The sequence below is a fragment of the Microplitis demolitor genome, chromosome 4 (assembly GCF_026212275.2).
Source record: "Microplitis demolitor isolate Queensland-Clemson2020A chromosome 4, iyMicDemo2.1a, whole genome shotgun sequence".
In the NCBI taxonomy this organism is placed as follows: domain Eukaryota; kingdom Metazoa; phylum Arthropoda; class Insecta; order Hymenoptera; family Braconidae; genus Microplitis; species Microplitis demolitor.
Genome location: NC_068548.1, coordinates 18,204,631 through 18,229,973, shown reverse-complemented (window position 1 = coordinate 18,229,973; position 25,343 = coordinate 18,204,631). Strand labels below are relative to the sequence as shown.

The following is a 25,343-nucleotide window of genomic DNA, read 5'->3' as shown; positions in this document are numbered from 1 at the left end:
GCCTTTGAGACATCTATAAGATATCAGTTTTTAGTCTATTTTTTGACATATCTGTATGGCACCAACATGTTGACAAAACGATCAGAAATTTATGTCACCAAAAAAATATCTAGTTAAAAAGCTTGAACATACTGACGACAAAAAGTAAACTACAAAGGTTGGTAAAATAAGTCATCTAAACGACTTTTCAATTGACATATGACAGGAAAAACAACACAAATTTTCTCTGTCTCGGGAACTAAAATTTGCATGTCATTTATACCAAAAAGGGGACTTTGAAACAAAAAAAAATTTGTCTTATCCTTTTAAAAGACATTTTTACGACATCTTGAAGTTGTCTCTGTGCTACTTGGGTAATTTCGCCGGGATATAGAATTTAAAAAAAGTTACTTACAGTTAATCTCAATTGGGAGTTAAACGAAATTTGTAAAATAAATTTTAGCCTATGAAATTTGAAAATTCAAATTAAAAAATTGGCATAAAGACTTTACTGAAATTTATTAAACAAATTTTGTTTAACTCCCAATTGATGTTAACTAAGTAATTTTTTTAAAATTCTATATCTCGGCGAAATTACTTTTACATTGCCCTTTTTTCAATTAAAGTTTTCATTTTTTTTTGTTTTTAATTAATTTATTAATTAATTAAATTTTGATACGGTTATGGCAGTTGAAACTCATTGCATATTTGTAAAAAATGGGAAGTACTGTCTGAGAATGCCCTGAAGGCTATGCTATACTAACCGAATTTTTTAATTTTACTTTTCTTTCAATTTATTAATTTTTATGGCTTCCGAAAAAATATAAAAGTCAAACTTTTTCGGAAGATTTTTGTTATTCGAGTGACATAATTATTCAATAAATAATTAGAAAAGTAATATTATTAAATTCGGTAAATGCTGCCCACTCTTAAATTAATATTGCTAGTATATCTATACATTAATATTACATAAACATACCAGCAAATAATTAAAACCCGGATTAAAAACAAACTTGGTTTGAAAAACTGGCCCTAAATTATTAAAAAAAAATCTTCAAGAAGCGGCTGCGATATAACTTTGTAAATAACGATTAAAAATTCGATGACGAGAAAATTTCAATTATAAAAAATGAATGAATGAAATTTTTTCAAGTTTATTTTATATCATAAAGATTTAATGTATACAAATTTATTTAATTAGTTTAAGATAATTAAGTTAAAAAAATGAAACTGGGTAAATAAATGAAAAGTTTTTTTTGAAAATGGGGAAATAATTCATTTATTAGTTATTTATAATAAAGCTGTTTATATATTATTGTGCGAATGTACTCCACAACAGGAAGATTCAGCCACTGAATCTCTTTAGTGCTTGCTTACAAGCGAATGATGTTAAAAATCACTTTATTCATTTACTAATTTTATTAATAAACATTCTTTTATTTTTTTTTTTTCGACAGTGAATCCATCACAGAAGCATCAATATAATCGTATTTGACTAAGCTAAATATTTTTAATAATTTTTTTTGTTTGTTTGTAATAATCTCTTTTCATTAGCACAGTATTATCGCGATTATCGAGTACAAAATGATTTTTTAACCTTTTCATAAAGCTTAATATAAACTGTATAAAGCATCATTACATTACAAACCATTTTTTTTTGTTTTTTTTTTTTTTTTTCGTTATAAATTCATACGCCAACACATATCATACGATCATCACTTGTATAAATGATTTTTGTATACATACATTGTCGCACATTTTTTTTCGTTTTCCCCACAAAACATTTTTTTTTTTTTTATTTTTTTTTTTTATTTTTCAAATCATATTTGTATTAATATTATTATTATCTAATCTTAGCGACGAATAATTTTTTTTTTTTTGTATAAAGAATTGCAAAATATTTAAGTGAAAACTGTGATATAAAAAAAATGTTAGAATAGTATTAATATATTCGTACAATATTTATAAATTTTTGCAATTCTTGAATAAGTATATAATTTGTATTAAATTTTTGCAATTAAAGCTAACATATTAACATTATTATTATTATTATTATTATTAATATTATTTTTATAACATATAAAAAATGGTTAAAAACAATTTTATAAGCATTTAAAAGTACATTTTACAATTAATTTTTCTTTTATACGCATCGAGCGTTATAATTTCGTTTTTTTTTATCGAATAGCCAACTAATAATATAGCGAAAGAACACAGCGCATTTTTGTTATTATAGGCACAAATAGAAAAAAAAATACAAAGTTTATTAATAATAACAATTTTTTATACCAATTGATTAAAACTCACTGGGGATTTAATATCGCATCAATAAGTATTCATTTAATTAATTATTTTTTTTTGAATAATTTTTCTTTTTTAAAAAATTTTTTATTTTATTTAATATTTGTTTTGAACTCTCGACTTGTTGCAGTAGGCAAGACTCGGACAAAGTTTGTCAGTTAAAATTCCGATTGAGCCGCGAGAAAAATGGCACGAAGCGAAATCAAGCTCACGAGTCTTCGGCAGTTAAACTCATTAAGTTGTTGTATTTATTATCTGTTTATAACAAACACGATAATATTTCTTATCAAGAGATGTTTACGCATAGTCTCTATTTTTTTTTTTTAAATCTATCGTTATTTACTTTAATGATCTTCGACTGATTTTAATGTCATTTTAACGATATGACAGATGATATTAATTAGAGTATTTAAAATTAATATTAAATGTTGATGTTTATCTTTTAACCAGAGCTGGCAGTTTCAATTTTAACATTTAAGGCACTCTCATCTGATTTAACTTCTTGATCAGCCTCATTGGTTTTGTTTTGTTTGTTTTGTCTGACCAACTCTGCACGCCTCTCCTTTAAAGAAAAAAATAAATAAATTCTATTAATTATTTTCAAAGCAATAATAATTTATAAAGCTATAATATTAAATAAAATATGAAAAATAATAAATGATTTAAATTGCGAAAATTTATTTAATTATAAAATTGGATTAATACTATAACTTTATTATACTTTTCCAAGTTAGTATAAATAATAAATACTCTATAAATTTTCGAATTTCACAACTTAAAGCCATTCTCAAACAGCGCTCTCCACTTTTTAAAAATTTTCAATGATTTTCAACTGTCATAAGCATTAATTGAAAAAAGGAAAACGTTGTCGGAATTTCATTGAGATATAGATTTAAAAAAAAATTACTTACAGTTGATATCAATTGGGAGTTAAACGAAATTTGTTTAAATAAAATTTAGTAAAATCGTCATGTCAATTTTATAATTCGAATTTTAAAATTTTGTAGGCTAAAATTTATTGAACAAATTTCGTTTAGCTCCCAATCGATATCAACTGTAAGTAATTTTTTTTTAAATCTATATCTCAGTGAAATTCCGACTACGTTTTCCTTTTTTCAATTAATGCTTTAATTTGTTTTTAAATAATTGATAAAATTTTGATACGCTTATGACAGTTGAGTCATTGAAAATTTTTAAAAAGTAGGGGATACTGTCTGAGAATGCTCTTAAAGTGATATTTGTTTAAAAACAAAAAAAAAACACAATTAATTAAAAATAATATAAAACAATAATTTCCACAAATTATTATATTTAATAACTAATCAAATATGTGCTAAAATAAATAAAAGGATGAAGCTTGAGTTCAGCTAAAATAAAAATAAAAAATAATTGTGAAGGTATTTAAATAAAAAGTAAAATTGTGCCAAGCATTTCAAATTATGAATTTACATGTTGGCGAATAGCTTGAAGACGCCGTTGAATCTCGCGCTGTCGATTTTCTTCCGCGATCGAAACTTTCATGTCGATTTCACGTTTTTTTGCCTCGAGCTCCTTCATTGCGATAACATCTGCGGTTTCACGTACTCTCGCTAGCTTCACCGTATTCTGATCGTTTGTAACGACATTTTAATTATAAGTTAGTCATATATCTACTACATTAATTACAAGAAATAATGAATTATACAATAATAGTAAAATAAATCTTACGTGATTACGAAGTTTTTCTTTTTGTTCACGTTCTCGATTTTCACGACGTTCTCGAGCTTGATCTAATTTACCTTGGATCTGAGACTCTAATTGTTGAGCTCGTTCAGTCATACCCTGACGTACTCGAATAACTTGATCCTCCTAGAAATTAATATTATTTACTGTAACGATCAAATGAAAAAAAAAACTTTTTTCTTTTCTTCTCATAGCATTCAATTTAAAATACTGACATGCTCCTTGAGACGATCAAGCATTTTTTTTATGTTCTCATCACGTTGTGCAGCAGCAGTCTTGAGCTTCTCTTCAACTGCGGCCCGAACCTCTCTAGTCTGTTGTTCTAGATTTAAACGGGTCTTTTCAACGCTTTCCAACTAAGACAAACAAAAAAAAATACCAGGCGTATATAAATTTACTATAAGCAACATTATAAATTATTACAGCTATATAGATATTTAGGGTAGAAGTACCGTTTTTGGCCACTTTAGGGCCAGTTTTTGCTACTTAGAAATTTTAAATAAAATAATTTGTAAAATACGCAATGACTCAATTAATTTTTTTAATTCGTTGGAAGACAATTCTTTTACTGTATTAAAATGGAATTTTTTAAATACTTGTTCATGAATCAAAATAAAATATTAAACGACCAAAAATGGAGCAGTGACTACGAATGGTACCACTACCCTATACTGTAAAAAAAAAAAAAAAAAAAAAAAAAACCTTACATGTTCTTTAAGTTTACTCTTGAGCTCGCTCATGTGAGCCTCACGCTTCTCTTCAGAGCTATTCATTTTAGCGTCAAGAGACTCACGAGTAGCTGACATAAATGCTGAAGTAATTTCGTCCTTCTTACGTGCAGTCTCTTCTATTTTGCTCAATTGTGCTGCCAATGTAGCAAGTTTGTGTGCCTCTAAAGAGAGTCTTCTCTCCTCAGCAGCTTTTAACTTTTCTTCAATCGTCGATTGCTGAGTCGGTGATGGCTGAGAACGTTGCGGTGATGGTGCACGTTTAGTTCCAGTTGGTTCAGCCAAAATCACTTCATAACATAACCCACCCTTTGATTGCTCTTGACACCGAATCTCAGTAGCTAATTAACAAAAAAAATTATTACTTAACATTTTAATTATATTAATAAATAAAATAATTAATCTTATGGGTAACATGCATTTAATAAAATTTATTTAAAGTTTTTGTTCTGTAAATTATTATCATCAGATAACCCAGAGTCAAGTGACTTGTTATTCCAGTCTCCGTATTTCCTCTGTTCGTCTTTTTTTTTCTTATATTTTCATCTCTTCTTTCTTGCTTCCCTCCTTTCTTTCTTCCTTCCTTCCTTATTTCTTTATTGTTTTTTAGCCCTCATATTGCGAAGGGCTAATGAGACGAGCTTTACCCGGCAGCCAGTCAGCGGGTTGCTATGTGCAGGGTAAGGAATATGAGTCAGCCGTGAAAAGGAGAAAGATCGATCTGGCGACGGAGCCGTTGTCTCTAGGCGCCGCGACGTCTGGAGTCGAGTACACGCACCCCTATCGTATCAGACCAGCCGGCAGACCCTCGTCGCCACTATCGTATATTCCTCTTCCGCTCCCTTCTTCTTTTGATACGATATAATATATATAAATGTATATGGTATCGTATATTTTCAAATTACTCTCATTCCCGACATAGATATATATAATTTACTCGACTCCATGCTTCAGCCGCGTGTCAAGGGTCATACACCTCAGTTACGTAGAAATGCCAGTAATAATGCGTGACGACTATTAAATAAATGCAATCATTTTGTGGCAAATTATCCGTGTCAATATACTAAATAGTTAAATATTTATCATAAAAGTAAATAAAAAATCGTGCGAGCTGTAACACATTCATCAGGCGTAATAAAAAAAAATAATAATATACTTATGAATGAAATTTCCTTAATTACTTACTAATAAATTTAACTTTCTTTGGTTGTTTAGTACGAGCTTTTCCTTTTCCGCATGGTTTCTTCATGGGCGATTTACCTTTCTTGTGACCAGCTTGGTAAAAAAATTTAGAGTAAAAAAAAAATAGATAATACCTGTAGGATGTAAGTAAATAAAAAATGGCTAAATGATAATGCAAAATTTAACATGATATCGATTGATATTCATGTCACATGTCAGCTAAAATTCAAGCCGGTATGTGTAGCCATCTTGGGCCGCACCCTGATCCATGAAATACGTCAACTAGGAGTTGAAACACGTGTGTACGATATCATATATAAGGATAAGCAACTTGTAATCTTTAAAAGCCTTAAACGATCGGTTTTGTCATGACGTTACAGTCAAGGACAATAAATACTCATACATATTATAACAAGAAGATAGTAAATGTATGAAAAAATAGTTTTATAATTGAACGGAAATTCTTTCATCACGCGATCAGATTCTGCAATCGATTCTAATCTTAATGCATAACTGAGAGGTCACGTCAATATCTATCAACGATTTTTTAATGAAAATGTCAAAGTGATTTTAGAATAGACTAGTATTATAATTAGAGCAAAGTTGGGTGGAAAAAAAAAAAGTAATTTGATATTGCTAGCCAGACTAATAACATTTTCTATCCATCAGCTTTCATTCTCTTCTTCCTCTACTCGTCTATCCTTTAGTACGACACAGTAATTTTACGGGATTAATTTAATTTTCTTCAGGAAAATAGATACACGAGACTATTAACAAATACCTAGAGTAAATTGATCGAACTGCAGGTGGCCTAACGATACTGGCAGTATCGATCAGTGCCGGTATATACTGCGGATAAAAAATATAGGAATTGATGTAGTAAAAATATATATATATATATACATTCACAATAGTCGCGTGCAAATGGCCCTGACGGCAATGATTGAGGAATAATTTTTGCGAGAAAATTTTAACAAACTGCCCGCAAAAAAAAATAACTCTGCAGATACGGAAGTCATTATTATTCTGAGCAATTTGATCTGCATTGGTATTAATACACAAATTTTACAAAGAAGACAATAAGATTAGTAATCTATTTTATTTTTCATCCGCAGTTAAAAAAAAAAAAAATGATACGATTCATTAGATTCCATTAAACATCAAGAGACATTGATCTCTAATGAATTGTCAATGAAAGCGTTAAGGAAGCATTTAATCGACTAGAAAATTTATCAGACACAAAGGGAGAGCCGTAAATAGGCAGAGGTAGAGATAAAATATAAAATATTTATTTTTTTTTCCTTAATTAACGTTCAATGTTTTATTACACTCACCTACGACGCTCAAAGGCGCCTTGCAGCTGTGGCAGAAGCACTGCAGCACAGAATCACGTACAAGATCAATCAGCATGATTACAATAAATCCGTTTAATTTTTTAATTAATATAAACCAATTGTTTTTTTTATTGATAATAAATATGAGTTATCAAAAAATAATTAATCGGCAATAGGAACAAAAAAAATGATTTAGTTCCTGGGGCGGTGGCTGAATAGCAACTGATCCAAACGTTGCGCCACGACGCCGGGCGTCGCTCAATATCCACCTCCGTCCTCACTACCCTCTTTTACTACCCTCTACTCTTTCTCTCACCCTCGATAATATTACACTTGTATACTTGGAGATATAGATGCTAGTAGTATATAGTAGTCGTTATTTCTCTTCCTTCTCTACTGAATACTTAAGTATTTGCTGTTCGACTGGCTGTCAGGCACGTGCGCACACGTATTACATTTACGGTGGATGTGCAGAGTGGTAGTATAGAGGCTGAGGTGATAAAATAAACCCTAGACCTGTACCCTCAATTTACACATTCAAACACTCTAAGATGATTTCCACACAATGCCGCAAATTTGATAAACCACCTTTCGATTAACTTCTGGCATAATCTATTTTATTAATCAAAATTCATGATACAGAATACTCTCTTGAGTATAAACTCCAGATAACAAGTATATCGATATTGTCACCAATTTCCGATGACGTAATCCCTAATATCTCGGGGTTATTTTTTTCTGCGCGAATGACTAATCGTAAAAACCTAATGGTATGGTAACGTCAAATAAGTAATGACTTTATTATTTATTAACAAGTGTAACACTAGTATACAGTATTTTTTATTTTTATGTGCTTTAAATATTACCCTCGATACTACCTGATGTTAGTTCTGGAGTATTGACGTTTAGAATAAAACTTTAATGTAAACTCAAAGAGATTGAGTACCATATTTACAATTGTAAATAGAATTCAGATTTCTATAATATTGTACATATTGCTATATAATAAAGTAGGCCAGCCAAAGATAACTGTTACAATTATTTATAAATATGAAATTCACCGATATTTTACCGTTTAAAAATATTAAATTAGTACACGTAGAAAATTTTTGAGTAAAAATTACTCATAAAGTTTGGTACTGTAAGGACATCTTGCCAGTAACTAATTTTTTACTATGTTGTTAGTAGAAATTGCACTTCATTTCTATGCTATCAAGTAGTATATTTTACAATATGAATGGTAAAAATTTAAACATTTAACACATAGTATCAAACTTTTTGGGTAATTTTTACTAAAAATTTCTGTGCGTGTAAGGTAGAAGTACCATTTGCGGCCAGTGCTCCATTTTTGGACATTTAATATTTTGTTTTAATTCATAAAGAAGTATTAAAAAGAATTCCATTGTAAAGTGGCCGAAAACAGTACCTCCACCCTATGTACTTAATTCAAAATTTAAATGCTAAATTTTCTTTTTTATTTAATTTATGCATAAGTTAAAATGGAGTTTATCTATAAAGTTTCTCTCGCAATAGTAAAAGTTGCTGGTAAATTTCTCAAAAAAAAAAATCTGTGATTGAATTTCTGAATCCATGTGAATGTTTTGATTGAAAGTAACGAGAGAAGCAGGTAAAAAATATAAAAAAAAATAACGAAAACAACAAACCAGGTATCATCAAGAGTCCGATCAGACAAGCTGCTCTCCACGTTAGTGTATAAAGAAGGAAATAAATAAAAAAAAAAGATCGAACAAAGGTCTGAAAGACGCTTGAAAAGGTTTTAGTAGTTGCTCTTTCTCTTGCTCCTTTTTCTCTCTCAATTTCTCCCAACTGTTTATACTAGGCACACACATTTCACACACGTGTTTGTCCTTTAGTTGGCCAATAAATGGAGAGAGATACATGTATCTTGACGGATATGGTGCGGACTGGAATCAAGTTACCCCACGCATCATGACCGACCCTATATTAGCCAGTTGCTCAGCAACAACAGCTTTCGTATCAAAGTCAATTACAAATGCACATCAGTTTCGCTGCAATTAAGTACCATAAATCAATTTAATAGTAACACGGCATAGTCATGATTTCTCTGTTGGTTGAGATTTATAATCTTCATTCTTTATATATACATCAGTACACGGTGAAATGAATTTTTAAATAATCACCAGTAGTGCTCCTGTTAAAAAATAATAATAAACCAGCAGATGAGTCATGGTTTCAAGGACGACAAAAATAGCTGAACATACTATTCCAGACAAGTCCTGGATTTAATTTTGAGAACCACTGAGTGTCGTTTTGCAGTTAAGTTTGCTGCAGTTGCTACCTTCAATTGTAAAATACTGGGTGAATTTAGTTCTTGAGTTCGAGGACACGACCCAAGGGCTTTGACCTTATCAACATCCACATAATACATATTCTCTTATTTTAGACTTGCCCAGCTCTATCATTTCATTACTTTACAAACATATTAAAAAATTTAACCCTCTTGTTTACTTACGATATCTAATCGTATTTAACGTTTTTATAAGTAGTATTTTTACTTTTATTAAATATTATCCGTTTTACTTGATAGACCCTTGACACTTCCGGCTATCGATACAGTATACGCTTGTTAACGTTTCCTCGTTAGGGTTCCATAAGCACCGATGTACAATGGATATTATCCAGACACACCTTTCATTGTTTACAATCTCAATAGCTTATTTGTTAAATACTTAATACTATTAAAACCTTTTTTTTTACAGCTCGTTCGACTTATAATAATAATAATATTAATAATAATAATGTGTTGAATTTTTGAAACGATCAGACTTTTATATTATTTGATTATTGATCATATAGATATGGGTCTGATATTAATTACCATTAACGAAACGTTAACCGAAAAATAATAAAATGATGTCAATTAAGCAGATCGGTGAAATTATTGTTCCTTCATTTAAATAATAATAATAATAATAATAATAATAACTTTAATAATTATAATACATTATAATAATTATTTTAATCATTAAATTACTATCGACTTTTTTTTATTATATATTTTAAACAATAAAACATACCCTCATTGATAGCGGATTCTGTAGTAGTTGCCATCTTTAATCTAAAAAATTAAAATATTATTTTATAGCAATATATTTATTAATTTATTACAAATAATATCAATTAATATTTTTATAATAATCACTTGTGTTAATTAATATTAAATTTTGTTTGTGTATATATAAGGACATAAATATTTTATTTAAAATTGTTATACTTGAAGTTAATAGTAAACAATAAATAATGACTAATGATCAATTAAACTGATAAATTCGGAGCTATAAAATATTGTCTCACTCAAGTGTCAACGTCTTATCTTGTGATATCTTTAAGGATTGACTGAACTGAACGAAATTCATTGTGATTTTATTTATACATGAGCACACAAAGAGAAATGCGTTTCTTTATTCATATTACGCCGTAAAATAGTGATTTTGTAAACAGCAAACATTCGGCATTTTTTTTTTAATTTCAAAATAAACAATTTAAATATTCATCGAGAATAAATTGACACAAAGAATTGTCAAAAGTTTTTTTATGCACTTTCAAATTAATTTTTTATAATAATACGTAATTGGTCATGTGAAATACAATAGCCGGTAAATAAAACTCCAAATTTAAAATTAAAAAAAATTTATTTAAATAATCAAATAAAAAAATGATGTTTAAAAAAAATAATTAACCATAAATATTAATTGTATTTAATTATTACTAAATAATATCTAGGTACATGATACATTTTTTGGAGTTTTCTTTGTTAGCTCGTGTTATTAAAATTGACGTCTTACCTCAAGGATACTTAGGGCGAAATTCGTTGAATAAAATAACTATACTCAATTAAAACGACGTTTTTATACGAGTATAATTATAAAAAATTAATTGAATTTATTTATAAAGAACTTTAATAAATTTAGTGACACTAACAGAACAAACACTGATCTCAACTGTGAACTGTTGATCAGAAGTCTGCTTATGAAGCAGCTGCCTTTTATTCTGGCCAACTAACACTCGGACAAAGGCTTACTTGTATAAAAACCAGACAAACAAAATCTCTGTACACATACGTACTTACTGTGAGCGGGAATAAATGCTATTGGCTGACATGATTCAACGCTTACTTCTTATTCGCTTGTTTAAATTTCCAACAGTTATATTTTTGTTTTTCTGTTTAATACTCATTCAATAACAACTGGATATAGATATAGATGTGTCATGGTGGTAGTGAGCGTTGTCTGAAGTGTTCGTTGTCATCGTTAAGGTTCTCGTTGCTATTGCTGTTGCTGAGTAGAGTATCTTATTTATTCAATAGATTTTTTTAGCTGTCTGAAACAATAGAGACAGTTATGAATTATTACTTATAAGATAATTTTATATTTTTGTTCTGGTTATTATATTCATCAAATTTATAGTTTACTTCCTGGAGATATTTTACCATTATTGCTTTAATTTTTTTTATTATAGTTTTTTTTAAAGATCATTAATCCTAAGTATCATTTATTTAATTATATCAGAATATATTTTACAGAATTACTCGAATATATCAATTATTGATATGACATATATTCTCTATGGTGTTGAAAATTTTATGATACTGAAGTTAGCCGATGTCTGGTAATTCTTGGATTTTTCTAAAAACGATAAATTAAAAAAAAAAGTATTTCAGAAAATGGAACCTGAAGTTTTTTTAATTTTTTACATGCGCATATTTTATGACAGTAAAGTTAGCGGACATCTGACAGTTTTAAAAACTTTGAAATAATAAAATAATATGTTTATAAAATAAAAATAAAAAATTCACGTTAAGACAATTCAAAAATGAGTACATGCATTTTTTTTTAATTTTATTATTTTGATTATTTAATTTTTTTTATATGTAATTAAAAAATTGTCTTTCTGCTACATTACACTCATGCATATTTTTTGCTAACTTCAGAATCATAAAATTTTATGAGTGTAATGTAGCAGACATGAGACAATTTATAAATTTAAAATAAATAAATTAAAATAATGAAATTTTTAAAAATGCGCGAACTGATTTTGTATTTATTCAAAAATTTAAACAATTCTCACTTGCCAATTACATTCACATTCAAGCTTTTAATTTATAACATAAAAGATTGAAAAAAAAATGTAAATTAAATTTTGTGACATCTGGGGACATTACACTCATACTAGATGCGCATTTTTTAGGAATCTACGCATTTAAAAAATAAAATAAAAATATTTCTACTAAATTTTAAATGGAGGATTTTATTTTTAAAATAATTATCGAAATTTATAAATTCTTTTACTTCTTTATTTTGTAATAAAAAACTAGACAAAGTAATTTCATAAAAATAAAAGGTATGAGTGAAAACAATGCTATGAGTCATACATAATGATAAAATAATTGTTTAATTTTATTATTGTAATAAAAAATCTCAAGTACTTTGAGTTGTAGTTTTGGTATTATATCCTTGATTTTCTTTGTCTTTTTATAAATTTAAGAAAACAATTTGATTTATTTTCTCTTTATATTCGATTTATAAACAAAGAAAATTAAATTTCAAGTTTGAATAAATTTATGAGTGTGAATGTAGCAGACATTAGACAAATTTAAAATTATAAATAAATAGGATAAATAATTTAAAAAATAATATTTATACAAAGTGCCTTTATTAATTTTAAAATTTTTTAAATGCACATTTTTAAAATTTTATTTTATTAATAATTTAGTCTATTTATTAATAATTTTAAAATTGTTTGATGTCTGCTACATTTACACTCATTGTAAATTAATTAAATGAAGTATGTAACATTATTTATATAAATATTCAAAAATAAGTTTATAATTTAAATTTAAATTGGAAGTAATATTTTTTATTAATTCTAAATGTATAAATAAATGAAAATAAATTAATGATGTACGTGGACCAATAATAAAATTTAGACAAAATACCCAACGGTAGATAAAGAAGACAAAGCTAGAAGTATAGAAAGTGTCTCCATCATCAGTTAGACTCGAGGTTTTGAGTTAGAAACAACAAAAGTACATGGTGAAGTAAAACATAACCTAGCTTTTTAAGTTTAATCTTAATGAATAAGTTAGTGTTCATTGAATTACGTTTAATTTACAGAAACACGTAGGCGGAAACATACGAATGACAATTAGTGATAATTCAGGAATAATAATAAGAAAAAAAAAAGAAAAATATAATAAAACTCGCTGAAATGGCGAGTACTGAAGACTCAAATGAAATCCTCGTGAAAAATAGACTTAGAAAAAATGAGGACATTGGTGTTGTAAATAGTTTTGGCTCAATGGACATTGGCAGAGGACATCGGTTGCGAAGTGAAACTGATAGCTTTCCAAACATAAATGAAAGACCTGTCGACGATATTTCTATTGAATTTTTTTATACGCCACATACTTTAACATTACTTTTTATTTCAATTAGTGCTGTAATCTACTTTGCCTTTGTCAGGTAATTTTATTATCTATTATTTACTATTAATTTGAATAATAAACAATAATTTAATTATCATTATTTATGTAATACCATGTATATTTATTTTATTTAACTTTCCTAGAGACAATCGTGATGTTGATGACAATTTATGGGCTGGAATTTTATGCGTTATATTTTTTTTCCTCATAATATCAGTGTTGACATTCCCAAATGGACCATTTACAAGGCCACATCCAGCTGTTTGGCGAATTGTCTTTGGCTGTAGTGTTCTCTACCTCATGTTTTTACTATTTATGCTCTTTCAAAGCTACGAGACCGTTAAGAAAATCCTCGTATGGGTAGATCCCGGATTATCGACGTTTCGTATTGATATGGACAAAGAATATGGTGTCAACTGTTCAGACATCACTGTTGAAAAAATTTGGAATCATCTTGATGTCTTTGCTCTGGCCCATTTTCTCGGTTGGGTTTTCAAAGCTGTACTGGTCCGTCATTTAGGTTTACTTTGGGCAACAAGTATTATGTGGGAATTAACAGAAATGGCATTTGCACATTTGTTACCTAATTTCGTCGAGTGCTGGTGGGATGCCGTTATCCTGGATGTCGCAGTGTGCAATGCACTTGGTATATGGGTTGGTTTAAAAATTTGCTCAATACTGGAGATGCGGGAATACAAATGGGTCAGCGTACGTGATATTGAGAGTACTACTGGAAAACTAAAACGTGTTGTTCTACAATTTACACCCGCAAGCTGGACTTCAGTACGATGGCTGGATCCATACTGTACATACATGCGTTTTGTTGCTCTCTGTCAGCTTGTCATTTTTTGGCAAATTTCAGAACTTAACACATTTTTCCTTAAACATGTTTATGAATTCCCACCGTCACATCCATTTGTCGTGAGTCGATTGGTGTTAGTTGGCGTTATTGTTGCACCCTCCGTTAGGTGAGAATTTCATTTATTAATAAATATATTTGTTTATTTTATTGGAAAGCTAATTATTGGAAATCAATCATCATTAAATATTTACGTTTTATTATTTAATGATAAATTGTCTGGACCTATTAGCTTTTCAATTATAGCCATTGTAATTAAATATTCATTTACGTATTAGGGTGACCCAAAAAACGTACTAATTATTTATTTTTTAATATCGTATAAAAATTTTTACGTCTTACGCATTTTACAAACTTTTTACACAAATCAACACGCTTGCAAAATTTTTAGAATTCTTTTAAATACTAATTTTTAAAGGTAGTTTAAGAATTTTAAAAGTTTCCTAGTAGCATACTTTTAATGTTTTTGAGCGAGCTTTAAATACTAACAAATTTTTTATTAATTGCTTAGATGATTACAAATAAATTTAGAATACGAGATTGAAGATAATTAGTCATATATATATTGTCAAGGTCATGATTCATGTCAGGTATAATTTAATTTTAAAATAAATCTTTTAATTTCATTATTTTGGATCGCTAACAATTTTTTTTTTCTAAGAAAGATCATTCATATGAATCCTCAATATTTAAATTAAAAGCTCGCTTAAGAACATCTCGAGTATCATAACTAGAAAATTTCTAAATTCTTTTATTTTCTACGTACTAGCATTCGCCGTAATGAGATGAAAACTTTAAGTAAAATAAAATTTGTGATTTAAAAGATTTTCAAAATTTTGGAGTAACTTCTAAAAATTATCATGATGATTTTTTAAACGGGATATAAAAATGCGCGAAACTAAAATTTTTATACAAGATTGACAAATGAATCGATTTTTTGCGCTACTCTAATATATATGTACTTATATTTATCTATTAATTAATCATTATTTTTTATTTACACCAATTTAGGCAATATTATATGTATGCTACCGATCCGACATGTAAACGAGTTGGTACTCAATGCTGGGTGTACGGTGCGATAATGGTCACGGAAGCATTGTTATGCATTCGTCATGGTGCTGAACTTTTCGAACGAACTCAGGCAGTTAATATTATAGTTTGGTTACTATGTCAAACATTAATATCAATTCTATGTGTCTACGGCTGTGTTCTCTGGCATCAATACTTTGAGGTATACATAGTTCTTAATTAATTATAACACCAACGATTTTACAAACTTTGTTTTAATTGATTTGATTTTATTTTATTCAATTACTAACTTGACTAAAAATATTTGTGTGTTTTTTTGTGCTTTTGGAATGTGTTTTTATTTTTTTATTTCAGAAAGGAAATAATACCATGACGACAGACGCAAGTCCAACAACACCTGAATCACCTGGTATATAGTTTTTAAGTATATTATTTATTTTTACGCTTTATTATTTATGTTTTAAACTCGATTACTAAAAAAAAGTAGGTCAAAAATGATTAATTGATGGATTCAAGTATGAAAATATTTTGAGCTTTTCGGTTATAGGGTAAGTCGACTAATAAATGGATGGCTAAGCTATTTCCCATGATCCTGAAGTTAGCAGGCTATTAAAAATTTTTTGATTTTTTTTTTCAACAAATAAATTACAAAAATAAAAAAAAAAAAATAAAAAAATGCACATGTAGAAAATTTAAAAAATTAGAGGTGCAGTTTTTTTTATAATTTATCGTTTTGAATAAATTTCAAAACTTATTAGACGTCGGCTAACTCCAGTGTCATTTTTTCTCATGATTTTTTTAAAAGAAATTATATAATAAAATATCTATAAATTTTGCAATTTTAAATCTAAAAATCGGTTGATCTTGTGAGTCAACCCCAAAATGTGTAATGCATGCATACATACATACACACGGACGGACGTCCATCCGGACATCGACAGAATAGCCTAGTATCTCAAAATGTCAAAATCTGATAAAAATTTGATTTTCGAAAATTGGATCGAAACCAATAACTTTTCTTTTTTTGAAAATTGTCAATTTTCATCGCGGCAATTTAAAAGAAAATATGAAAAACTTAGAAAAAAACAATATTCCTCATAAAAGAAATATCCCAGTAGTCACCATATTTGAATATTCAGATTAATTCTTATAAAAATTTTTTGTCAGAATCAATCAGAAATACGTTACTTTTTAAAAGAATTTGTAAAATATTCTCAGTGTTAATTTATCAAAAACCTCACCCAATTATCGAGGCTCATCCATTTATTGGTCGAGTTGTACGTATTGAAATTGATAACAATATTTGAAATTTTTTGGGCTGAATTACAGTTAAATATTTTACATTTAATATTCTTTTTTATTTTTTATTTGAAATACGTATGACAGCTTAATTAATTTATCATAAATAATTTTAGGAAACCTGGGAGGTGCTAAAAAAGAATCTTCGGAACATTGTGATGATAAGAAGAAAGAGCTGTAAAGATGAAGACAAATTACAATAGAAACTTTTTTTTTTAACAAATAAGTAAAGCTTGATCTATTTCAAATTTTCTAGTCGTCCGACCTGATCACTACGAGCCACGCTCAAGTTCGTAAACCTATGCCATAATTAATACATAGTAATACTATAAAAAGAAAAAGAAAAAAAAATAATAATAAAAAAACTAATAATGATAATAGATTAAGTTACATGTAACGGTGAGTTTAAATTGACGATTATTGTCTCGTACGGGACAATAATCAATTTTAACTCATAATTTTTTATAGTTAAATTAATAATCAGGTATTTAATTACGCAGTTTCAATCACTACGCTTTGATACTCGAGATATGGAAAAATACCACATGAAAAGTTGGGAAGTAATTGTGAAGCTTCCGGACAATTCCATAACTCGCCAAATGCTTTGTTGTTCGTTGTTGTGGCAAAAATTCGCACGCGACTTGGTAGAATCGTATTCTCATACAATGAAATTGAAAATTTGGTTAGTGGAATCTTTGTACAGTGTGACTAAAAAAAGAAAAAAACAAAATAACAGTATCTAAAATATATATATATATATATATATATATATATATATATATATATATATATAGATTAGTTTTAAGATAATCCAAAATGTCATAAGCAACAAATTAAATAACTTATCAAAGCTTTTAAATCAATACCTTTTAAATTTATATTTTTATATATTAATTCATAAATTTAATTTAAATAAAAATTTGTCTCATATTTTAACAATAAAATAAATAGGACTAGATTTTTAAATTGTTGACTTGATAAAAAAATAAAAAGAGATGCTAATAAATATAGATAATTAATAGACTTGTTATATAAATCATCTGTAGAGGATAAGTACATCATGATGTCATGACAATCGATTAGTTTAAATTGGGCATTGACGACTATTTAAATATGAATAAATATATAATGATACATAATTATTGAGGATTGATTTTTTAAGCTTATTGATAATTTTTCCATTCATTAAAATGATAGATCAATAAATTGCGTTAGGACTTTTTTTTTACCTGAGTGTAAGTAAGATAAAAAAGTTGATTGATATTTAAATTTAACCAGGGTAGAAGCTTCGCAGAAGTTGATCCAATTCTAGCCAAAGTATCGTGGGCAAGTTTAACGCCCATCGCGTCAGATAGTCTTGAGTTTAGAGTCAATTGAGGTATCTAATAATTTAGAGATTATGTTATTAATAAAATAAATATAATAAATAAACAAGTTCGATAATTTAAAGTAATAAGTGTTTTTAATGTATTTAAATAGTTTGTTAATTAATATTATTGTTATTTTACCATGAAACGAATGTGTTTATTATGAGATGAAAGTATCATATGTATCGGCTCTTGAAAAAGCGATTGATTTTGACAATTTATGTAGTCATCGTAATTTGTCTTTGTAAAATCATCATCAAGAAGTGCGAATGGAGAATCACGTGTTCCATTCCAATATTTTATTCCTGTTAATAAAGACAATTACGATGATTAATTATTATTATTATATACTTGAATTATCCTTAATTCTTTTTTTTTCATTAATTTTTTTCTTTCTTTAAAATCACTGTGTACTTATTTATAAATATTACACAACTTTTATTGTACATTTTATTGCTTAGTTAAGATTAATTAATTAATAAATATTTTATTTTACCATTTGAGCCGAAATAATTGGCTATTTCACGAGCTATGAGATTTCCAACGTTTGATAAAATTAAATAATCAAATGTTTGATCGTATTTTTTAATCGATGTCCAGTCAATTGCACCTAAAGGTACGAGAATTAAATTCAAACCATACAGTGTTTGAAATGATGATTGATAGGGCTTTGCAAAATATGTCCAGCTAGAAAATAATTTATTTTAATAGAATTTCATTGAAAGCAATTTTTATTTTCAATCTATAACAAAAATAAAAGCTTTGAAATTTTAATTTCTCAGGGAATGTATTAATTAATTAATATAATTTAAATATAAAGTACATTTTTACGAAATTATTTTAAGTTTTAGTGTTATTTTTATTATAAATTACAATTAGAATAAAAGAATTATTTTAATCTAAAAAAACTATCAACTTACAGTTGTTCTGGATTACTTGGTTTTATTTCTAGAGTATTGTACATTTCTCGCCTCGAATGCTTCATTAAAATTATTGTGTTATTGAAGTAATCATCAGTCATGATTAATTGTAAACTGTTATTGAAATAAGAAATATCTGGAATGGATATTTTTAATCCTTCTAATTTTTGAATCAATTCAGCACGACCTTCTTCGTTAGTCCACTCTAATTTTTCAAAATTTAATCTCAACGTTTCTTTTAATTCAATAAATATTTTTTGTATCTGACAATGAGTTAAATAAATTAATTTTAAATCATTTTTATAATTATTATTTTTGTTTTATTATTTTATTTACCATCGAACTCGTGTAATTAAGTTCATTTTCTGAGAACGAAGAAATGTATATATATGAAGTTTCTATAGGTAAATAATTCATAGCATTATTATAACAATAATTTTCTAAATCCTTAAATGATGTTGACTCTACTAACTGCAATAGTATTAATTGTTGTAAAATATAAATATATTAAATAAAATAAAAAATATATATAAATGATATATAGCAGGAATATAAACAAGACATTGAAAAAAACTAACTATTCATATAGCGACGTTTTGATTCTTTTTTGAATCTTCATCAGGCATTTATAAATATATATACATTGCAAAATATAATAAAGAACAAATACAATAAATAGTCGGAGAACTGGTGGCCTATTTGAATGAAGTGTTTGATTTACTTTGAAACTTTGCATGATAATACTTTTAAAATAAATAAATAATAAATGATATGTCTGGCTGGTCTTTTTTAGTACAGGAGATTTTCAAATAAATTTAATTAAGATGATATTAAAATTTCAGCTTGAATTAAACACTTCATTTTTATTATATAAGTCGACTAATTGAGTACGAGAAGAGATTATTTTATAGCGTGTTTATTTTTTAAAGGAATTCGGTTAAACTATCGACAGTCGTTTGGCTCGAAGTTCGAGTTTCTCGAAGTTGCGATGCGTAAAGGTGATATTAGACAAGATTACTTGTGTTTACCTAGAGTAATTACTAATTAGTAATATCTATGAACAATGGTTTTTAATTCATGGCATACGTGTTTGAAACTCGCTGCCACCAGGGTTAACAACTGTAGATGGTCTTGCTGAATTTTAAAATGCCTCTTTTGCACTCTTTCTTGAAAATGAAAATGAAGTAATTTACTGTATTCATTCATTTGTTAATTTAAAATCTTCATTTAAATTGTTTTCAATTAATTGCTGTACTGAATTTATAATTTATTTTTAAACAATTTAAAATTTTTTGTTTGTCATTAATATTCATTATTGTTGTACTGTATACTTTTAAAAAATGATGTATTACTTATTGATAGCCCGGCTCAAAATATCTAGCCTTAATCCAGCCTTACTGAGTAAAAAAAGCATTTTGAGCCTCAAATGATGTTCAAAAAGCCTGAATGAGCTTCAAATGATGCTCAAAGATCCTCAATAAGCCTCGTTGAGCCTCGACTGAACCTAGTCTCGACTATGTAATTAAAATTCGATTATTATTTGAGACTCATTGAGGCTTTTTGAACATCATTTGAAGTTCAAAATGCTTTTTTTACTCAGTGAGGCTGGATCGAGGCTAGATATTTTGACCCGGGAGCCTTGAGAGAGCTTTGGCTCTAAAGTAAAATAAATATGTTTATCTATCTATATAAAAATACAACTTTGGGGTAATTTGGTTCTATATTTACACTTCCAAAAGTGTCTGGCTTTCCATTTCTATCTTCAAAATTTACTTAAATTTCATTTAATTTTACGCTGATCATGAATCAAACAATTTTTCTAACATATATTTTTTTGCAAATTTGCGTTATGTGCAGTATCTCTTGTACAAGAAAAACCGATCAGATATATGATTTATCATTTATCTTCCGTAAATTCGCCTTGTTTTAGACTTAAATGGCTTACTTAGTCACGATTTAACACGACCAAATCTAAATCAAGTTTTATTTTTGACCTGGGTGATGAAGATTCAATGAAAGAATCGAAATGTCGCTAAATCAATTAGTGTTTTAAATGTATTGTCCATGTCCCTGCTATATATCATTTATTAATTGTAATGGATGCGAAGAAACAAAATAATAAAATATGTATATATATTTACCTCAATGTATAAATTTCTTGCGTAAAGTCCAAGAAGTGCATTATTTAATTCACGTAAATGAGTTTTACCAAAGTTTTCCAAAGTATTTAAAGCATTAAAAATATTATTTTTAAAATATATTTGTAATTCATCGTGAGGTTCAAATGTCATTCCAGTGATAATTGATATTAATTTTGTCCAATTTAACTAATTAATAATTGTTAATTATTTAAAATAATAAATTTATTATATAATTAAAATAGTGATAATTATATACTCACTAATTTTGAGTGATCTTCCAAATCACTAAGAGTTATTATGCCGTAATCTTTAGATTCATAAGCTGCACGAATTTCACTATCTGGTGGATAATTCTAGAGTAAATAAATAAATACATAGTGGAATAAATATTTTTAATATTAAATTAGATATTATAAAATGTTTGATAGTTAAATTTATGATAATTTGTTACCGAAAATAAGGCTTTGATTACTTGATAATTTATATCAATAACTATTTCATTAATGTATTCAGTAATATTATCTAAACTATAAAATTCTTCAAAAATATCAAATTCTTTTAGTGCTTTAGTGACAGAATTATGTAATTTTCTTGTATTATTCTGTAAAAAAAGAGTTTTAAATAAAAATATTAATAGAATAAATTAATTGTAATTATTTTTTTATTTCAATTCTATAATTACTTTGCAGGATTTGTAATTGCTATAGAGTTCTTCTAAATCTATTTCTCCTGTTAAATCATCAATGTCTTCAACACAAGATGTATAATTCAAATATTTAGATAAATTATCTGGTGGTCGTAGACTTAAAATAAATTTTTTAGGATTCATTTCATTTACATCTGGTACAATATCAAAAAGTATTGGGCTAAAAAAGAAAATTGATTAATAAGTTCGTTTAAAAATTATATAATTATGTTTTATTAGGGTGTTAAAAAAAAAAATAAAAAACAAATTTGTTTTTTCTCAGAAAAAGGTTCAAAAATTTCATTTAGATATAAAAATACACTTGTCAAAATTAGAGCTTTTAACATTAAGAGATTCAGCGTCGCACTTTTCTATTTTCCATATAAATAACATGGAAATAATTTTTTTTGCATCTTCTGATTTTTATAAATAGGTAACAATGCATCGTAGGAAAAAAGTGCAGACATAATTTTGTAGGGAATTTAATGTTCTACAAAGAAAGTCATCATTTTTTTTGATAAATCCATCTGTTCAAAAGTTACTTGAACTTGAAGTCAAATTTATATTAAATTTTGAGATCTTTTTCCTTTTCCGGTGAAACTATCAGACTTATTACAAAATGTAATGGGATCTTTTCTGTATATAATTTTATTTCTCAGAAAATATCTCATAAAATTTTTCAAAATTCCATATGTTTTCTAATTATTTTCATTTTAATGTCAAGCTCTTAAAAAAAATAGTGTTCTGAACGGTTTTATGAACTTGACATTAAAAAATGATAAGAGACTTCTTTGTAGAGCATTCGATTCCTTACAAAATTATGTCTGCAGTTTTTTCCTACGACACATCGATACCTAGTTATAAAAATCAGAAGATGAAAATAAAATTATTTCTATGTTATTATTATCGAAAATAGAAAAGTGCGATGCGGAACCTTTTAATGTTAATATTAAGAGCTTTACTTTTTACAGGCGTATTTTTATATCTAAATGAAACTTTTGAACCTGTTTCCGAGAAACAAAATAATTGGTTTTTTTTTTTTTTTAACACCCTAATGTTTATAAATGGAAACCTTATCGTGTCCGAACAATTATTTTAAGTGTAATTCAAATCGCAGGGAGGACAAAGAAAACATTAGAATTTGAATATTTATTTTTTTTATTTAAAATGTTTAAAATTATAAAACTGTTCAGTATGTGCTTATAGTTGCTGATGAAGTCACAATAAAAATGTCAAGAGGTCCAATATTTATCACTATTTAAATTCTAATGCTTTTTTTGTCCTTCTCCCTTCGATTTTAATTAATTTATAAAAAAATGTTATTTACTTATTGTGCAGAATCATATTGGCAATTAATTGAGTTAAATGAAAATTATTTTCCCAATTTGATGCAGTATAAAATTTTCCAATTTTACTTAAAACGTTTTTAGCTATTTAGAATAATCAAAGTAATAATTATTTTGTTAGACAGTAATTATCAAAAATAAATTATTAAACAATTAAATAAAAAAAAACCTTGAACAATTCTTTCATTTTTAGTAGAATAGTCATCGTATCTCATACAGCTGTCAACATATTTTGTAAAAGATAAATATTCTGGATGATGATTAAATTTCTTAATCGAATCTAAAATCCAAAATCATTTTAATTAATATTTACAATCTAATAAAAACAATTAATATTGTAATAATAAAATAATGAAAGTACTTTTTATTCTTTCCAACACTTGCATAGACAAGTCGACGTTACTAATTTGAGGATCTGATTCCATGCCACCGCAAGCGTATTCGTAAAAGTCATCGCAAGGATTCGCTGAATGATTCATATAAGATAAAATTTTACTTGACAATTGTTTACATTGTCCTGACATACAAACAGGACTTTCTTGTTCTTCATCTGACAATTCAGTGATAGTTTTTTCTGAAGATATAATTTTATTTTCCAGCAAACTATTTTTAGTTGTATAAACTATTGTATCATTTGGATTAGCCGTTGAAATTTTAATTGATTCTGCTGCATCTTCATCGAAAGCTTCATTTGTAATTGATGGACCTAGTGTACTTGTAGCAGTGCCCTTATTTTCATCCCCCTCAAATGTGGTTTTTAATTCTTCTGTATACGTACTTCCAAAATAAAAGTAAACCATTTTTTTTATTGTACTATATCCTTCTGATGGTGATGGTGTTACAGTAGTGTCATCACTTACAGTTTCTTCTGTTCCCCCAGATTCTGTATAATCTTCACTCGTATTAATTATAGACTCAGTAGAAGAATTATTATTAGATACTGACGAATCCTCATAAGATACTGATGAAGATATTTCAATATCACCAGAAGAACTAGTCTCTAACAATTCTACTGGAGAAAGTGATGAAAAACTAGTAAAATTATCATTAGATTCTGACGAAGACGTTCCAATATCACCAGAAGAACTAGTCTCTAATAATTCTACTGGAGAAGGTGTTGAAAAACTAGTAAAATTATCATTAGATTCTGACGAAGACGTTCCAATATCACCAGAAGAACTAGTCTCTAATATTTCTATTGGAGAAGGTGTTGAAAAACCAATAAAATTATTAGACAGTGATGAAGACGTTTCAATACCAGCAGACGTATTAGTATTTAATAAGTTTGAAGTAGTAGATGAAAATTCAGTTTTTCTAATACTCGTAGCATTATCTTCTATGTATTCATTTTTTTCAAAACCTTCAGATACTTCAGCTATCACTGAAAACATTGTGGTATTTTCTAATATTTCTTCTAGTCGTTCAAATTTATCAGATTTATTATTTTTATAAAAATCATTATCACTTACATATTCTTCACTATTCTGTTAATAAAATAATTTTTAAATTACAATAACTTATAAAAAAAAAAAAAAAAAAAACAAATATTAATCTTACATAGTTATCATCTTCACTGACTGCATTGTTATAATTATTATTTAAACTATTTTTTTTCCAAGGCCAAGTTGCCAAAATAATAATAACACACATCATAATAAATAAAACCATTGTAATAACACAATTTCTGTAAGATTGATCATTATTTTGAGCTGTATTAGGTTTTTGTGTCACTTGATACGATCCCGATGGCATTTTTTTTATACAAAGTAATACTAGGTCGGGTAAAAAGTGAAATTTAAAATGCAAATAGAAATAAGTTTTGCAATAAAAGTGTATGATAACAAGTAATAGTGAACTAAATATTATTGTGGAACGAAAAAAACGGGTATTTAGCATTTCAAGGTGGATGTGGTTTAGATAGCGGCTTCCTTGGCGATACTAGAATATTATCGAAAAATTATCATTATAATTGCATATAATCA

General features: G+C 27.3%; 3 protein-coding genes across 8 annotated transcripts; 1 reads left to right on the top strand and 2 right to left on the bottom strand.

Moving 5' to 3' along the window:
• Positions 1–1,222: 1,222 nt before the first annotated feature.
• Positions 1,223–11,298, bottom strand: LOC103574763 (histone-lysine N-methyltransferase, H3 lysine-79 specific). 5 transcript variants are annotated; one of them, XM_014443736.2, is made up of 7 exons: positions 11,074–11,298; positions 10,306–10,346; positions 4,710–5,071; positions 4,218–4,358; positions 3,988–4,128; positions 3,730–3,885; positions 1,223–2,842 (listed from the first exon to the last, which is right to left on the bottom strand). In XM_014443736.2, the coding sequence occupies exons 2-7, from the start codon at positions 10,337–10,339 to the stop codon at positions 2,723–2,725; spliced, it is 954 nt and encodes a 317-aa protein (XP_014299222.1). In that variant the 5' UTR covers positions 10,340–10,346; positions 11,074–11,298; the 3' UTR covers positions 1,223–2,722. The 5 variants fall into 5 exon arrangements, with proteins under 5 accessions (XP_014299222.1, XP_053594762.1, XP_008552501.1 ...); XM_053738787.1 differs by lacking the exon at positions 11,074–11,298 and adding an exon at positions 10,431–10,621; XM_008554279.3 differs by lacking the exons at positions 10,306–10,346; positions 11,074–11,298 and adding exons at positions 5,916–6,005; positions 7,247–7,476.
• Positions 11,299–11,510: 212 nt separating this feature from the next.
• On the top strand, positions 11,511–17,118 carry LOC103574762 (phosphatidylserine synthase). Of its 2 annotated transcripts, XM_008554277.3 has the most exons (7): positions 11,511–11,569; positions 13,215–13,320; positions 13,402–13,749; positions 13,856–14,680; positions 15,583–15,805; positions 15,958–16,012; positions 17,019–17,118. In XM_008554277.3, the coding sequence occupies exons 3-7, from the start codon at positions 13,496–13,498 to the stop codon at positions 17,081–17,083; spliced, it is 1,422 nt and encodes a 473-aa protein (XP_008552499.1). In that variant the 5' UTR covers positions 11,511–11,569; positions 13,215–13,320; positions 13,402–13,495; the 3' UTR covers positions 17,084–17,118. The 2 variants fall into 2 exon arrangements, with proteins under 2 accessions (XP_008552499.1, XP_014299220.1); XM_014443734.2 differs by lacking the exons at positions 11,511–11,569; positions 15,958–16,012 and having other exon boundaries at positions 13,151–13,320.
• A 1-nt stretch (position 17,119) lies between these two features.
• LOC103574761 (neprilysin-1) lies at positions 17,120–25,279 on the bottom strand. The gene is made up of 14 exons (XM_008554276.3): positions 24,919–25,279; positions 23,723–24,845; positions 23,531–23,641; positions 23,343–23,445; positions 22,013–22,196; positions 21,782–21,931; positions 21,591–21,683; positions 21,331–21,516; positions 19,526–19,660; positions 19,190–19,452; positions 18,766–18,956; positions 18,411–18,574; positions 18,132–18,284; positions 17,120–17,610 (listed from the first exon to the last, which is right to left on the bottom strand). Exons 1-14 carry the CDS (start codon positions 25,255–25,257, stop codon positions 17,395–17,397), a joined length of 3,411 nt encoding a protein of 1,136 aa, XP_008552498.3. The 5' UTR covers positions 25,258–25,279; the 3' UTR covers positions 17,120–17,394.
• Positions 25,280–25,343: the final 64 nt, after the last annotated feature.

Coding starts and splice junctions, on each gene's coding strand:
- LOC103574763 (XM_008554279.3), bottom strand. CDS start 7,322: ATGCTGATTGATCTTGTACGTGATTCTGTGCTGCAGTGCTTCTGCCAC. Junction 5,072..5,915: donor AAAGAAAGTTAAATTTATTA/GTAAGTAATTAA, acceptor TTTGTTAATTAG/CTACTGAGATTCGGTGTCAA. Junction 4,129..4,217: donor TTGATCGTCTCAAGGAGCAT/GTCAGTATTTTA, acceptor ATTAATTTCTAG/GAGGATCAAGTTATTCGAGT.
- LOC103574762 (XM_008554277.3), top strand. CDS start 13,496: ATGGCGAGTACTGAAGACTCAAATGAAATCCTCGTGAAAAATAGACTT. Junction 14,681..15,582: donor ATTGTTGCACCCTCCGTTAG/GTGAGAATTTCA, acceptor ACACCAATTTAG/GCAATATTATATGTATGCTA. Junction 16,013..17,018: donor AACAACACCTGAATCACCTG/GTATATAGTTTT, acceptor AAATAATTTTAG/GAAACCTGGGAGGTGCTAAA.
- LOC103574761 (XM_008554276.3), bottom strand. CDS start 25,257: ATGCTAAATACCCGTTTTTTTCGTTCCACAATAATATTTAGTTCACTA. Junction 24,846..24,918: donor TCAGTGAAGATGATAACTAT/GTAAGATTAATA, acceptor TTTTATTAACAG/AATAGTGAAGAATATGTAAG. Junction 21,932..22,012: donor GCAATTACAAATCCTGCAAA/GTAATTATAGAA, acceptor CTTTTTTTACAG/AATAATACAAGAAAATTACA.